Here is a 13,586-nt window from a genome sequence, read left to right as displayed (position 1 = left end):
GGACTTGGGGCCCGGCTGCATCTATTTTGTCCTCCTTATTCCCATCTAGTGGCCGTTCCTTGTGTTGGCCGACTTTCAGTAACTCCAAGAAAAAGACAGCCACCCAGTGTTTCCATGGAGAACCGTGGTCTGAGGGGAGGTGCCATCGCTCCAGGACATCCCGTCCCTCTGCAGGGGCGGGGCCCCTCTAGCCCATATTCAGGACAGGCTGCTGCCTGGTACACTTGGGTTGAGTGATCTGGTCTTTGAGCAAAGACCAAGGCTTCGTGGCCCAGGGTGTCCCAAGGGGCCCTGCTTGAATGTGGGAAGCCACACAAGAGCGTCAGTGGTCAGGATGGCTCGGGAGCCTTGGCCGCGGCAGCAGGCCGTATGCTGGATCAGCTCTTCTGAGCCCTGTCTGCTGCCCAGGTGATGACATTTGGCAACATGTGCAGAAGTGCTAATGCCTGCCACGCCAGAAACCTGGGATTCTACCAGGATGTGGTCATCTGGGCCACTGTGGGGAGTGACTCCAGAGCCCTTCCTTCCTCCTCTTCCTCCAGCCTCCTAGAGTGGCAGAGACCCCTGTGATCTGCCCCTGCTCAGGAGAGGTGAGACCTCTCCTGGCCTCCTGTGTTCTCTCTTGGCCCTCCTGCCTCTACGGCCATGCTCCATGACTCTCCTCCCACTTCCATTTGTAAGGAGCCCTTTCCTCAGCCACCACCCCAGAAGTGCCCTTGGTGGGAATTCTGTTGGACCCCAAGTGTGGTGGACCCTCAGGCTCTGCCCCACTCCCTCTCTGCTCAGTGAGCAGTGGCTGGCCGGGTTCTCACCACCTGGGGAGCAACCTTGAAATTTCAGGCTGGCTTTGCAGGTGTTCGGTTGTAACGGGGACTCAGGCCTACGAGTACCCCCTAGATGCTACGGCACTGTAAACAGAAGTGCTCCCCTGTCGGAGGGCCTCCCTCACCCCACACATCTGTCGCATCCCAGCCCTCTAATCTGTGCACCCCTTCCACCCTGTTTTAAATCCCAAGCCAGTGTCCCCTCCCAGCTCCCTCCTGCACCACCTGGCCCTGTGTGTGCTGGGGACTTATCCTCTCATTTGAATATTAAAGGCGAGCTCAGTCAAGGAGGCCCCTCTGCTGCTCTAGAAGAAGATGGAGAAGTAAAGTTCAGCAGCACACCCCAAATCCAGCCGGGCCTGGCTGGAGGCTTGCTGAGGAGGTGGGGGCTCTGTGGATGTGCCCCATCGCTGCGTTCCTCCCTCGGCGTGGAAAATCAGGAGTTGACTCTATTCCCAGATGAAAGTGGAGCACAGTGCCTAATAGGCACTTAATAACTGTTTGCAGAAATGAATTGGAGCCATCGGAATCGACAGGAATTGCAGGTTTCACTTGCGATCAGCTTTCTGTGCCTCTTGAAGCTCTTCTGCAATAAGTGAGGGGATGTGACTAAGTGAGCGCTCAGCTCCCTGTGGCAAAGCCTAGAGCTCAGCGTTCTCCAGGGGGAAGCTGGGAAACAGACTTCTTGCCCTCGCTGTTAGCTTGCTGGAGAGTAACGTCACCTCTGGGCCTCAGTCTCCCCATCTGTCTAACAGGGCTGTTGATCCTTGCCTTGCACCAGGAGTAGAGAGACGGAGGAGGCCGTGGGTGGGGCTTCCGCCCCTCAGGCTGAGACCCAGGACTGGCCAGATCCCGTCTCCCCCACTGTCTGCAGCTCCCCATACCTTCTTAGGTGTCTGCACGACCAGCCTCAAAGTCCCCATTAAATCTGCCAGCAGGAACTTAATCACCTTTCTTCAAGCCTTCAGTTTTCATTTCCATCAGCAAAAGCAAGTGAAAGCCTGCAGCTTAAAAACAAAACAACGAAACCCATCAATTACTCAGAGTATGAAATTCTGGGCAGATAGCAGTGCCTGGCTTGAGGCAGGGGACAGCTTCTGCCTTCAGAATCGTTAAGGCTGAGCAGGAGGCAAAGGCTCCCTGCTGCCCAGGATGAAGAGTCCTGCTCAGACACTTTTCCACCGAGTCCAGGTCAGCTTGGGTCCCCTGCCCCTGAGACCCTAGCTGCCTGAGTCACCCCCTCTGCTCTCTGTCCCTACAGTCAGAGCAAGAGTCACAGTGCAGACAATCAGCAGCACTTGTCTCAAGCAGGGCCTTCCAGGAGGGTTCAGGGACACTAAGCGAGGGAGCAAGGAGTCAGAGCCTGAGGAGCATTCCATGAGTGGCCTGGTGTCCCCTTAGTTTGACCAGCACGATGGCAGCAGTGCACAAGCAGTGAGTGCCGAGAGGATGCCCCGGCTTTGCCAGGACCGCTTTCAGTGGGCCGCAAAGTCTTAGTCCATCCAGGCTGCTATGGCAGAGTTCCATAGACCAGTGGCTTATAAACAACAGAAATATGTCCCTTGCAGTTTTGGAGTCTGGGAAGTCTGCAAAACAGTCAGGGCACCAACAGAGTCAGTGTCCAGTGAGGGCCACTTCCTGGTCCACAGCTGGCCATTTTCTCTGGTGGAAGCCACTAGTGAGCTCTCTGGGGGTCTCTTTTATAAAGATGCTAATCTCGATCCTGAGGGGCCTCCAAAGTATAAGTTCGGCAGGCAGAAGGTGAGGGAAGGCTATTCCAGGTCTCCCTAGACCTGCAGATGCAAAGTCATGAAGGTACTGCATGTCCTCCCTCCCTCACATTCCTACTTCTCTTGATCTTATGGCCCTCACCTGGGCAGATACTGTCCTTGTACCTTGACCAAGACAGCAAGACAACAGACTGGCATTGGGAAGCCAAATAAGACCCGAGCCTCATGGAGACACTTGGCAAGGCAGGGACGCTGACCTCGCCCTTGTCATAGGAGAGTGCTCCCTAACTGGACTTTATCAATACTGATGACAGGCCCTGGCTCTGGGTGCCAGCTGGCCAGAGCTGCCTTCTTTGAGGTGGGAAGCCTTGCCCAGACCTGCTCAATCCTGGAGGGAGAGATAAATGTAGCCTGTGCTTCTCCTGTGGAGAGAGAAGGTGTTTGGCTGGCCCAGGGGCACCCTGGTTTTGCAGGGAAGGTCTGAATCAGCCCTGCAGCTCTCTTGGTGATACCTGCTCAGGCCTCTCCAGGCTTCTGACCTCAGGGACCAGCTCGGACAGGCTACAGTTCAAGTAAGACTAGGAACAGGAGAAAGCACCTTCTCCCCAGCCCCTCACATCTGTCCAAAGCCTGCCTCCCTCCACCCACCCTTCCCTTATTTGTTCAGCACAGGGTTACTAAGCACTCACCACAGCACAGTGATGAATGAAGATGAGTCTCTGCCTTTATAGGCTCATAGGTCACTTATTAGGTGCAAAGGAGCAAACAGGATTCTACTTGATGGAAGGGCCCAGAAAGACTCCTCTAACCCCAGCCTCACTGGAGGATATTTGGGAAGACAGCATGTCGGGGCTAGAGGGCGGTGGAGACCGTCAATCCAGCTGACAGGCTGGCCGGGGCTAGCAATGGGCTCTGGCCACCCTAGCCAGGCCCTCCCTGAGCCCTTAAGACCCTTGCCTCCTATCCTTACGTGATCCCACCAAGGTTAGTTTGCACTTGAGATAAGACTGCCCTTATCACTCACAAAGCCCAGATGTCATGCAAATTAATAGGATTTTAGAATAGGAAGCACAGAAGGGATTTCTCTGGGATTCCCAGCTCCACTGCTATTACCTTGGGCAATAATAACAATAATAATAGGAACAAAAATAATTTTACTTGTGCCGAGAGCCTAACGCCCTCATCTCCCTGAATCCTGGAGGCTTTAGGAAGGAGGGAAAAGGCGGCAGAGAGGGGCAATAAGTACCTGGTCTCGGGTCTCACGGGAGGAAGTGTGGGAGATGGGATTTTAGCACCGTTGGCTACTGTTTCCTTAACTGGCCTGGGCGGGAGCCCTGTATCTGTTGGAGGGTTGGCGAGCTCTGGGAGTGAGGCGGTGCAGGAAACTTCTCACCATAGGACTCACTCCGTGGTGGCGCTGGTACTATTCTGAGTGTCCTGGTTGCTGTCTCACGTTTAAGGCCAAGTCCTTTATTTCAAGGTGAGGAGATCAAGGCCCAGAGGAGGCCCATCTTCCATTCACCCTTTCAACAAGAGCTGGTAGGTGGGTGGTCATAAGACTGCTGGCTCTGAAAATTTTTAAGTTTTTCTGTACTAGTTGCAAATAGCTGCTGCCCTGCCCCCTCTCCCTGGGCCCTCCCCACCACTGGCACTGACCCCCGACTCTGAGGTCCCCTGCAGAAGAACCAGTGCTCAGCACATGGGTGATCTGTCAGCTCCTGAAACATGAGGCTCGGGGACACTGGTGGAGGGTCTCCATCTCCCAGGAGAGGGACCTTGAGCTTGCCAGGGTTCTTGACTCACTCTCCCAGGATGGGGCCAAGATGGACACCTGGGGTTTTTCTGCCGGACGTGCTGGGTGCTCAGGACTTGAGCGTTTGCTGTTCTGGAGGCAGAGGTGGGAGCCTGGGCTGGAGTGAGCGTGCAGCTGGGGGTGAGTCTGTGTGGAATGCAGCAGAGGAGGAAGCAGCAGGCACGTGGGATTTGAGGGTGGAAGTGACTTGGTGAGAAACCCTCGGGGCGAGCAAGATTTTGCCTTTGGCGATTTGGCATTTGAAATTGGGAAACCGTGTACCCACCACTTGAGTAGTGTGCTCTAGAGGGGGAGCGGTCACAGCTGTGATTTGTCCTTGACACCCATTGGTAGTAGTTGGGAGAATATCTCTAAATCAGAAATTGATGTTTTTATGAAAGGTCAGGTAGGGGAATGTGGGGTAGGGGTAAAAAAAATGTCTCCAAATAGTCTGCTGACACCTGCTTAGAAACTGCAGTCTGAAATCCCTTCACTTTGAAGGTTTTGGTCTCAAAGATAAGGCAGAGATTTGCATTGTAGGTGCTCCTGGGCCAGCCTAGAGCCAAAGGTGACAGGCAGAGGGCAGGGAGGGCCGGTTTGGGAGTGAGCTCCATGTGGCCACCCTCACCCTTGACATCCTGCTGGAGGGAGAACCACGCTGAGCAGAGTAGGGCCAGGAGCCCTTGCAATGAGCCGGCACTCCCAGGACCAAGGCTGGTCCTGAGACTGGGCCTCAGGCCTCACTCATCCCCAAGGCCCTGGTGATCAGGTGAAGGATGAATGAGACTGGGTGATGCTAGGTCCTCTCTCAGAGCCAAGGACCACTTCTCTGCCCTCAACTCTGTAGGTCATAGCCGGAGAGAATTTGAAGGCTCTGTGTCTTGGTCATGTGTCACAAGGCCCAGCTCGGTGATGCTTTCAACTGAGTGGAATGGAATGGGGAGAACTTGGAGCTGGATCAGCTGTGGGAATGCCCCTGTTCCCTCTCCTCCCGCCCCCTCCATCTTAGAGAAGGGAGTTAGTTGGAAAAGCCACCTGAGGGCCGAGTAGCCTCCTGTTTCTGAGTGCTGAGTTTTCTGGTGGCTGCCAGAAAACTCCATTTTCAAGCAACCCTTGGGATAGCCAAGGACTCCAAGGCACAGGTCTCCCACCTTCCTGGCACACAAGCCACAGCCCCTTTCACCCAAGGCCCAGCTTATTAGCCAGGAGCCAGTTTGTGTGCAGCCTGGTTCTGGGACCCCGCCCCCACCCCGTCCCACAGTTGGAGCCCCTAACCCTAACCCCAGGGCACTTAACCCCTGAGCCACATCCCCAGCCCTTTTTATTTTTACTTTTTATTTTGAGACAGGGTCTCACTAAGTTGCTTAGGGCCTCAATAAATTGCTGAGGCTGGCCTCAAACTTGCAACCCACCTGTGTCAGCCTCCTGAGTCACTGGGATTTGAGGTGTGTGTCACTGTGCCCAGCTTTCCCTCTGTGTTAAGTACCAACACCTTAGGTCTGTGGACCGCAAGGCCTCTCTCTTCCTATAGATAACAGGGAGGATCCGGAACCAGCCAGTCCCAAGCCGCCATCCTCACCCGTGCCTTTCCATTTGCCAACCCCCAAAACCCTCTCCAGTTGCCAGTTGTCATTTAGAACCAGTTGCCAGGTTCTAAATGACTCTCTTTCTTGGCTGTAACCAAGGGCTGAGGATGAGGCATCCCTAGACCATGTTCTCTTCACCATGTTCCCCTTGACCCAAGCAGCAACCCACACCCTCTCCCTGCCCAGGGGTCTTCACAGGGTGATGCTGTTGGTACCCTCTGTAGAAGCTGGGCTCACTCCTAGAAAGGTGTGTCTGAGTCAGATTCCTATTTCGAATGTGAAGAACTCAAGTCTTGTTTTGTTATTTTTCAAATGGATGTACATCCATTTGCATCAAAGCAAAACATTACATTGATCAGGTAAATGTGTCCCTTTAGTGATCAATTTTGCCTCTTTTTTTTTTTTTTAATGTTTTTAGTGGCTGCTTTATTGTATCCATTGTCCATCCCATATCATTATTTTTTTTTTAATTTTTTATTGTTGGCTGTTCAAAACATTACATAGTTCTTGATATATCATATTTCACACTTTGATTCAAGTGGGTTGTGAGCTCCCATTTTTACCCCATATACAGATTGCAGAATCACATCAGTTACACATCCATTGATTTACATATTGCCATTTTGCCTCTTCTTTAGACCCTCTGTTCCGATGGGAATCCCCAGATCCTCCTACTCCAAAAATGTGTCACCCCACTTTCTTCCAGCCTCACCCAATGAGAGCCACCATCCCCCTTTCTCTGCTCAGAAGTCAGAGCTGTACGTTTCCCATAAAAGAACTAGCCCTGCACCCTGAGCAGGCCTGCCCAGGAGGAGGGAGCATCCTGGGCCAGCCAGATTGACAGATGGTAGTGTTTCCAAACTCTTGTAGGACATGTTTCCCACATTCTGGGTGACAGTTTCTTCTTTTGGTTGCTTATTTTTTAGTGTTTGTATTCAGTGAAGCAACATTAGATTTAGCCAAGAATGTCTGAACCATCTATAGAAATTGCTGGTGGGAGATGCTGGGCGTGCCGGAGGAAGGGGGCGGAGAGTGTTTTCAGCAAGCACAGCATAAGAAAAATTGTTTGTAATGGACTTTTTAAAAGATTGCTCTCAAAATCACATCTCTAGGAGCCATAAGGAGCCACAAAATTCTCTCACCCCCTCTTTCTGAGAGGGGCACCGAGGGGTCTATGGACTCATCTCAAGTCAGGGGAAATAAGTATTGACTGAGTCAGAACCAGACCCCAGGCAGTGCCCCTGCCCCCAGACCAGTGTCTTGTCATACCAAAAAGCATAGAGGAGACAAAGAGAAAGCCTCATGACCTAATAATCCCCCGCAAGATGACATTGTTCGTGTGAAGTCAAGTCCCCCAGAGCGTGCTCACAGCCAGGGGTTCTCTGCCTACACTGGCATCAGAAAGGCCTTGAAAGACCTGGGTCCCCCCTGATTCTGTCCTTTAGGCGGGGTCAGGGCTTCTGGGTTGTTGAAGATCTTCCAGGCAGGACTGGGACCCTGAATGGGGACCTCTGCCCTGACTCTCAGAGGAAACTGGTCGCAGGAATTAGATCCTCCATGGTACCCTCGGGAGGCCCCTTCCTCTCTCATCTGGAGGTAGTGACAGATTGCACAGATGCACCATGTAACCTGAACCCCCCCCCCCCAATCAGCATTTCTGCTGCTCCCAGGTGGTTCCCTGTGTTCTCAGCTTACGGGGGAGAATCCGAGGACAGGGCACCCCATTTCCATAGCCCTAGCACCTTCCACTGGCTTGACCACCCTCAGGCCACTCCTGGAGATTTGAGCCGGCCACGCTGGGGCAGCAGAGGCTGCCAGACCTGCAGGTGGTACTGCCTTCTGCCTCACTTGACCCAAGCGGCAGTGACTCCCAGCCCTGACTCATTCCCTGCATCCGTGCGGCCTGACCAGCTGGTGTCAGGGAGAGTCTTCTGAGGGCAGACTCTGAGCTGGATCCTCAGTGGGACGTGGAACTGAGTCCCTGCCCCAGAAGAGTCTGTCACCCAGCAAGCGAAATAAGATATGCATATAAAAATAACTGTGCTTAGGTAAGGCAAAAACCGGCAAGTGCACAGAAGCAATAAAAAAACCCAGCAGAAGTATTATATCATGTAATTCTCAAAAAAAAAAAAAAAGAACCTGAAACCCCCAAATGCCTATCGACTTCTGATCAGCAGTAAAACATCACAGCTCCATAAAGTCCATCAAAGGGTGTCATTTGCTTTGAGTGAGATGGCCACATCTCTCATGATGTCACTTGTCAGATAACCCCCAGCCCTGCAGGACATAGGCTTGTCATCCTCTTACACAGACCTGGGGAAGGCCTGAGGTGAAGGGACTGTAAAGGCCATCTTGCCTAGTCGCCTCGCAGCAGAGAGGAGTTGCTCAGGGCCCAGAGAAGTGAAGCACTGTGTCCAAGTCACACAGCAAAGCAGGGGTCAGCCAGACTTTGACACCTTCTGTCATCCCACTCACAGGGTAGAGGAGCTTCAGGCTAGCAAGACAGGTCTTTGGGTCTGACTCCATTAACCAGTCAGCCTGTCCATGCCTGAAATTCCACCACCGTGAGCACCTCATTCTTTTGTACCCAGGCATGGTACAAACAAGGGAAAACCATCTGCATTCCTGAGTTGCAGGTAGCCAGCCTGTGGCTCCAGACCTTCTGAGATTTGATCAGCAAAACATTTTCCTCCTCTCTGCTGGGTCTACACCTGCCGGTCTGCCTGGCCCAGTTGTCATCGGGAGAGCTCAGCAGGAGACATGCTCTTATGTGGAGCTGTGGAAATTTAGTCCTACCATAATGACATTATGACATTGGGACATTGTGAAGGATTCCAGGCCACTGCTACCAGTCAGGAACTCAGGCCCCCCCTGTGTGCTTACGGCCATCTGAGCATGGCATCTGCCATGGGAAGAGTCCTGTCTTGAAGATGGAGCTGGTGGCCGAACAGAGATTTGATAAGCCTCAGCTTAATGCTTGTTTAAGCTGATTTGCTGCTGGGCTTTCCTCTGAGCATTTTGCATATGTTAATCTTGCGCTAATCGTCATATCTGAGTACAGAGAGACTAAGCAACCTGCCCAGAGTCACACAGTAGATGGCTGAGGCAGAATTTGAACCTATTTGGTTCCTAATCTGTGCTTAGTTATTTATTGTGCTAACCTGCCCCATGAGGAGCAGCCCAGTTGCCCCCATTATGGATTTGGCCAGAGAAGTTGTATGGGGGACACACCCCCACTCTAGTCTCAGCAACAGAGTGTGATGGTCCTCCCTACTCTAGGCCATGGGGTACTACAATGAATGTGGACCCTCATGGGCCACAGACCTTTGTCACAGCTTTGCTTGTGCCTCTGCCCTCTCTAGAAGCCCTGATCCCTCCCAGGCCACCTACCTAAACCCATCCCTGCCACTCCGCACATGTGCAGTCTTCCCCCGACCGCCCCCTCCCAGGGGGGCCCTCTCCTGGCTGCCCGGTGAGGAGCTGCCCTGCCAACCCAGGAGCGTCATTTCCACCAGGACTTCCTAGAAAGGGCTTGTCCTGGAGACCAGCTGTGCCTGTCATCACACTTCAGGGTGAAGTCACCATGCTGCATCTTGACCTCTAGGGCCCCAACACACACCCACCCCCACATCCACATACACCCCACACACAATACTCATATACTCAGCTATATAGAACACGCACCCAACATATAAACACACATACACCTCACCAAACACACACCTAGCGCACCATTCCCGTATCTGTGCTCACCCGTCTCCCATAAATCCACCTGCCAGGTCAGACAGCACATCTGGGGCGAAGGGTGACCGGTGAGGCTGGATGGCCTAACAGGGCAGGAGAGGAGTGGCTTGGTGCAGGATGCTGGGCTGGCACTGTCTTCTCCCTAGGAGGTTCCCGTTCCCAGGGGGTAGTGGTCCAGGGCCAGTGGTCCTGGCATCTCAGAAGGAGGGGGCTGGGGCGGCGTGGTACCCGTGGAGCTGCGGGCTGTGCTGCCGAGAGGCAGACAGGGTGGCTCTTCACCTGCTGCCACCTCTTCTCGCCCAGGAGATTCCAGCTCTCAGCCGTGTCTGGTGCCCAGGCTCTAAGAGAAGCCTTTGTCTGAGACTATGGAGGATGGATCTCCTTTATTGAATATGGCTTTTAATTTTTCCCCTTAAACTTTTTGTCCAAAATATGCCCAACTCCGGAAAATAGGCCCTTTGTTAATAAGTCTTCTTATTGACCACACCCCCCTTCCCCGGCCACCACCACCTTTTCTTACTTCTAAGGAGACGTTCTGTGTCAAGGTCCTGGTAAGAAACAGCAGAAGAATAACTTGACCTCCCTCCCGCAGTGTGCCCTGAGCCCCGAGCAGGTGCCCGGGACCAGGAGAAAAATTTGACTTCTAACTTATTTTCCATCAGCATCCACATCCTCAGAAATCCAGATCCTGCCTGGAAGAAGTGGGGAGAGGGCTAGGTGTGGGGAGGAGGGTCCCATCCTGGGCTCCCCCCATGGGTTTCCTGCTGCCTCTGGGGAAGGGAGCAGCCCCCAGGCGGGTCACACAGTCTTTATGGGAGCTGGGAGAGCTGTTCCCAGCCTGGGACAACTGTGAACATTTATTTCACCTGGATCTTTCTTTTTCCCCCTTCAACAGCCCTATTACCATATTTAAATGCAAGTATGTCTCTTTTCATTGACGTTTTAAGTAGCTTAGCCTGACCTTTTTAGAGTAGCTCTCTCCCTTTTGAACTTCTTTCCCCTCAGTAGTACCATGTAGCTAGGACAGTAGTCCTAGAGTCTAGTGGGCTCCTAGTTCACTCTGTTTGGAGGGTGTCTCTCTTTCTCCTCTTTCCTCTTCTGCTCCCTGCCCTTAATGGTGCATGTCCTCCTCCCTCTTATCCTGTAGAAATCCCCTGTTGGAAAGGCAGTGGCTAAAGTCGAGTGGCTCTGTTGGGGGCTGTCTGTCGAGTTTGTGGCTGGCTTCTGGCACCTCATTAAAAAACCACAGCCATTGGAAATGGGTCTTGGGGTCAGGCCTCCAAGTGTCTGCTTAAGGGCAGAGGAAGTTTGTCTTTATGTGTGAAAGTGGCTCTGTCTATCCCAGTGCGAGGCTGTGCGTGCACAAGCTAGTGACAGAGAGGAGCGAAGGGGAGGGGACCTGGCCTGCTGCTTCCTTCACCTGGACATTCTGTAGGCCTGCGCCTTGGCCTCCTCACTTATTCCTGTGGCCCAGTGTGTTTTTAGATAACATGAGCCTTGACCAATAAGGACTCCAGAGACCCCCTAAGGAGATCCTCCAGAGCCAGCTTCATCTGACCCTGGGGCTCAAGACAGAAGGGCCACATCGAAGTCCCCATAATTGCCTGGGAAGAGTGAAACATGGAGAGGGATCAAACAAAGCCACGGGGCTCATCCCACCTAGAGCCCGTGCGCCCCCACATCTGGTTCCATGTGTTCACAGTCTCCTGGGACCCTTCGGGTCTGGGGCTGACACGGCTGACATAAAGTTTTGACAAGTCTAGAGTTAAGGTGGCTGAACCTCTGGAGAACAGCTGGTGTTAATCCGTCTCCTGGCCACAGTCTCTGTTCTGTCAAAAGGCTGTCCCAAGTGCCTCCTGCCTGTGGCTTCTGCTGACCACATGGCTAGGATCCCTGCAAGAGGCAGCGGGCTGGCCAGCCATGCCTAGCCAGCTCTGGACAGGCCCTAGGGGGTCACCAAGTATCTGTGCAGGACCAGTAGGCAGCTCAGCCAGGTTCTCAAGAGAAAGTTCCTCCTCCTCCTGAGGTGTTGTGTCCCTCCAGGACCAGTTTCTTTGTTGAGAAGCGAGTGAGGATCAAACACACCCAAAACTGCTGTGCCTTCCAGAAGCCTGAGAGCCACTGACCTGTGCCCATCCCCCTTTCCCCCAGAGCTGCCCACAAACCCCTTCCCTGGTGCGAGCCGGAGTCGGGCAGCCCTGTGAGAGGGTCTGCCCAGGGCCCTGCCAGGCCGCCTCCTGACTCTGACCCCTCCCTCTCTCCAGGCTTCCCGGCAGCAGCTTACGGACCAGTGGCGGCGGCGGCAGTGGCAGCGGCACGAGGATCAGGTAGGAAGGTGTACGGGACAGGCGGCTCCCAGGCATGCCCAGTGTGCAGGGGGAAGGTAAAGGCCCTGTCGGATCTGTGTGGCTGCGTCTGTCCAACATGCCCCTCACCACGGCCCGGGGAGGGGGTGGGGACAGGGAGGCATGGGTGAGCCTGGCCACCCAGGGCAGCTCCCACCAGGGGTCAGTCACAGTCACGAGACTGCACCACAGGTAGACTGTTATGCTCCCTTTGGCAAAGGAAAACTGAGCTTCCTTTTGACTGTGGACCTCCTTCACCTAAAGACTGGCTTCTGGGCACCTGTGGGCTTTACCCTCTGTGGCTTCCTTGGGCCTCTGACCCAGCCAGAGAGGTACAGGGTTGGCCTCTGGGCCCCTGCTGCACTCAGTAAGTGGGCTTACTGCTCTGGCTAAACCCCCAGGTCCCCCGAAGGCCGATGCAGGGCCAACCCTTGAACTTGGTGAAGGAATGGAGCTGCTGTTTGCTGGAGCCCTGCTGCCCCCAGACTCTTCTCAGCAAGCTCCCTGGGCTCCCAGCCACCAAGGGAATGGAGGCCTTCTCTGCCTCAACCCTTCAGTCTCTAAATTCAACCCTTTTAAGAGATCCAGAGTCCTGCAAGTGATGTGGGAACACTTTCCCAGTGGCTCTATGAGATCAGACCAGAGGTCCCCCTGCCCAGTGCCCTCTGCCTTCCTAAGGTGCCAGGGCTTCTGCCCTGTGCTGGGATCCCTTGTAGCCATTGTCCCCGGCCTCCCTCCACCACCCTGCTCCTCCCTAAACTGAGTAGCCGTGGTCTGCAGCTGGCTCCCGGTCCTCTCTCCCTAGGCAGAGCACCAGAGCACGGGGAAGCGCTGTAGTTGGATGTAACTGGGCTCTGAGGAGGGTGGGGTGGGCAGGGCACAGGTGCTGCAAGGGGACCACGAAATGGAGCGTTAAAAGCCTGGAGGGCAAATGCCAAGAACCCAAACCCTGGGTGATGAGAAACTGGCACAGTGAGGCCATTAGAAAAACATCAGTAAAAATCCGTTCCATGCAAACTGGCACTGCCTCGGAGCTACAAAGGATCCACTCCCCCGAATCATCCGTTGGGCTTTCGTTGGAGGGGGCCCAGGAATTCTCGCATTTGTAAGAGAGCTGGCAAGCAGCAAGTGGGCAGGCAGGTCCAGAGAGCCGGGCACCCTCCACTCCCATCTGACCTAGCAGGTCTCCAAAGGCCCCACCTGCCTCTGGCCAGTGTCCCTTAGTCCCCCCCACCCCACCCCAACCCCGGGCCCCGGGGGCGGGGTACACAGCTGCATCGTGTCTCCCTGTTCCGTTTGGTTTTTAAACTTGAGTGCTTTTTGATATCATTAAAAAAAAAAAAAAAAGCCTCGGTCCTCCCTGTGCCTGGGATGGGGGAAAGATAACAAGAACCATCTTGAGGTTTTTGAGTGTTGTTGGTTGTTGTTTCCTCGTTCAGTTTCTTTCTTTTTTTGTAACTTGGATTATGAAACTAAACTTTAACCCAAAATTAACCCTGCCTCTCTCCCCACCCCACCCTGTTCTCCTTGACTTCATGGCAAGTTTAAAGGGCAGCATGGGGTTC

The 13,586-nt window shown here is 53.8% G+C and overlaps 1 protein-coding gene across 1 annotated transcript in view; it reads left to right on the top strand.

Moving 5' to 3' along the window:
• Msi2 (musashi RNA binding protein 2) overlaps nucleotides 1–13,586 on the top strand; it is a 371,527-nt gene that overhangs the window by 329,339 nt on the left and 28,602 nt on the right. The window contains exons 10-11 of the mRNA XM_048788477.1: nucleotides 10,572–10,595; nucleotides 11,941–12,003. Coding sequence (XP_048644434.1) covers nucleotides 10,572–10,595; nucleotides 11,941–12,003 — 87 coding nt within the window. The remainder of the gene's footprint in view (nucleotides 1–10,571; nucleotides 10,596–11,940; nucleotides 12,004–13,586) is intronic.

This window comes from Marmota marmota, unplaced genomic scaffold, assembly GCF_001458135.2.
Source record: "Marmota marmota marmota unplaced genomic scaffold, marMar, whole genome shotgun sequence".
Classification (NCBI taxonomy): domain Eukaryota; kingdom Metazoa; phylum Chordata; class Mammalia; order Rodentia; family Sciuridae; genus Marmota; species Marmota marmota.
Note: the sequence above shows the minus strand (reverse complement) of the source record. Positions and strands in the feature narration are given on the sequence as shown.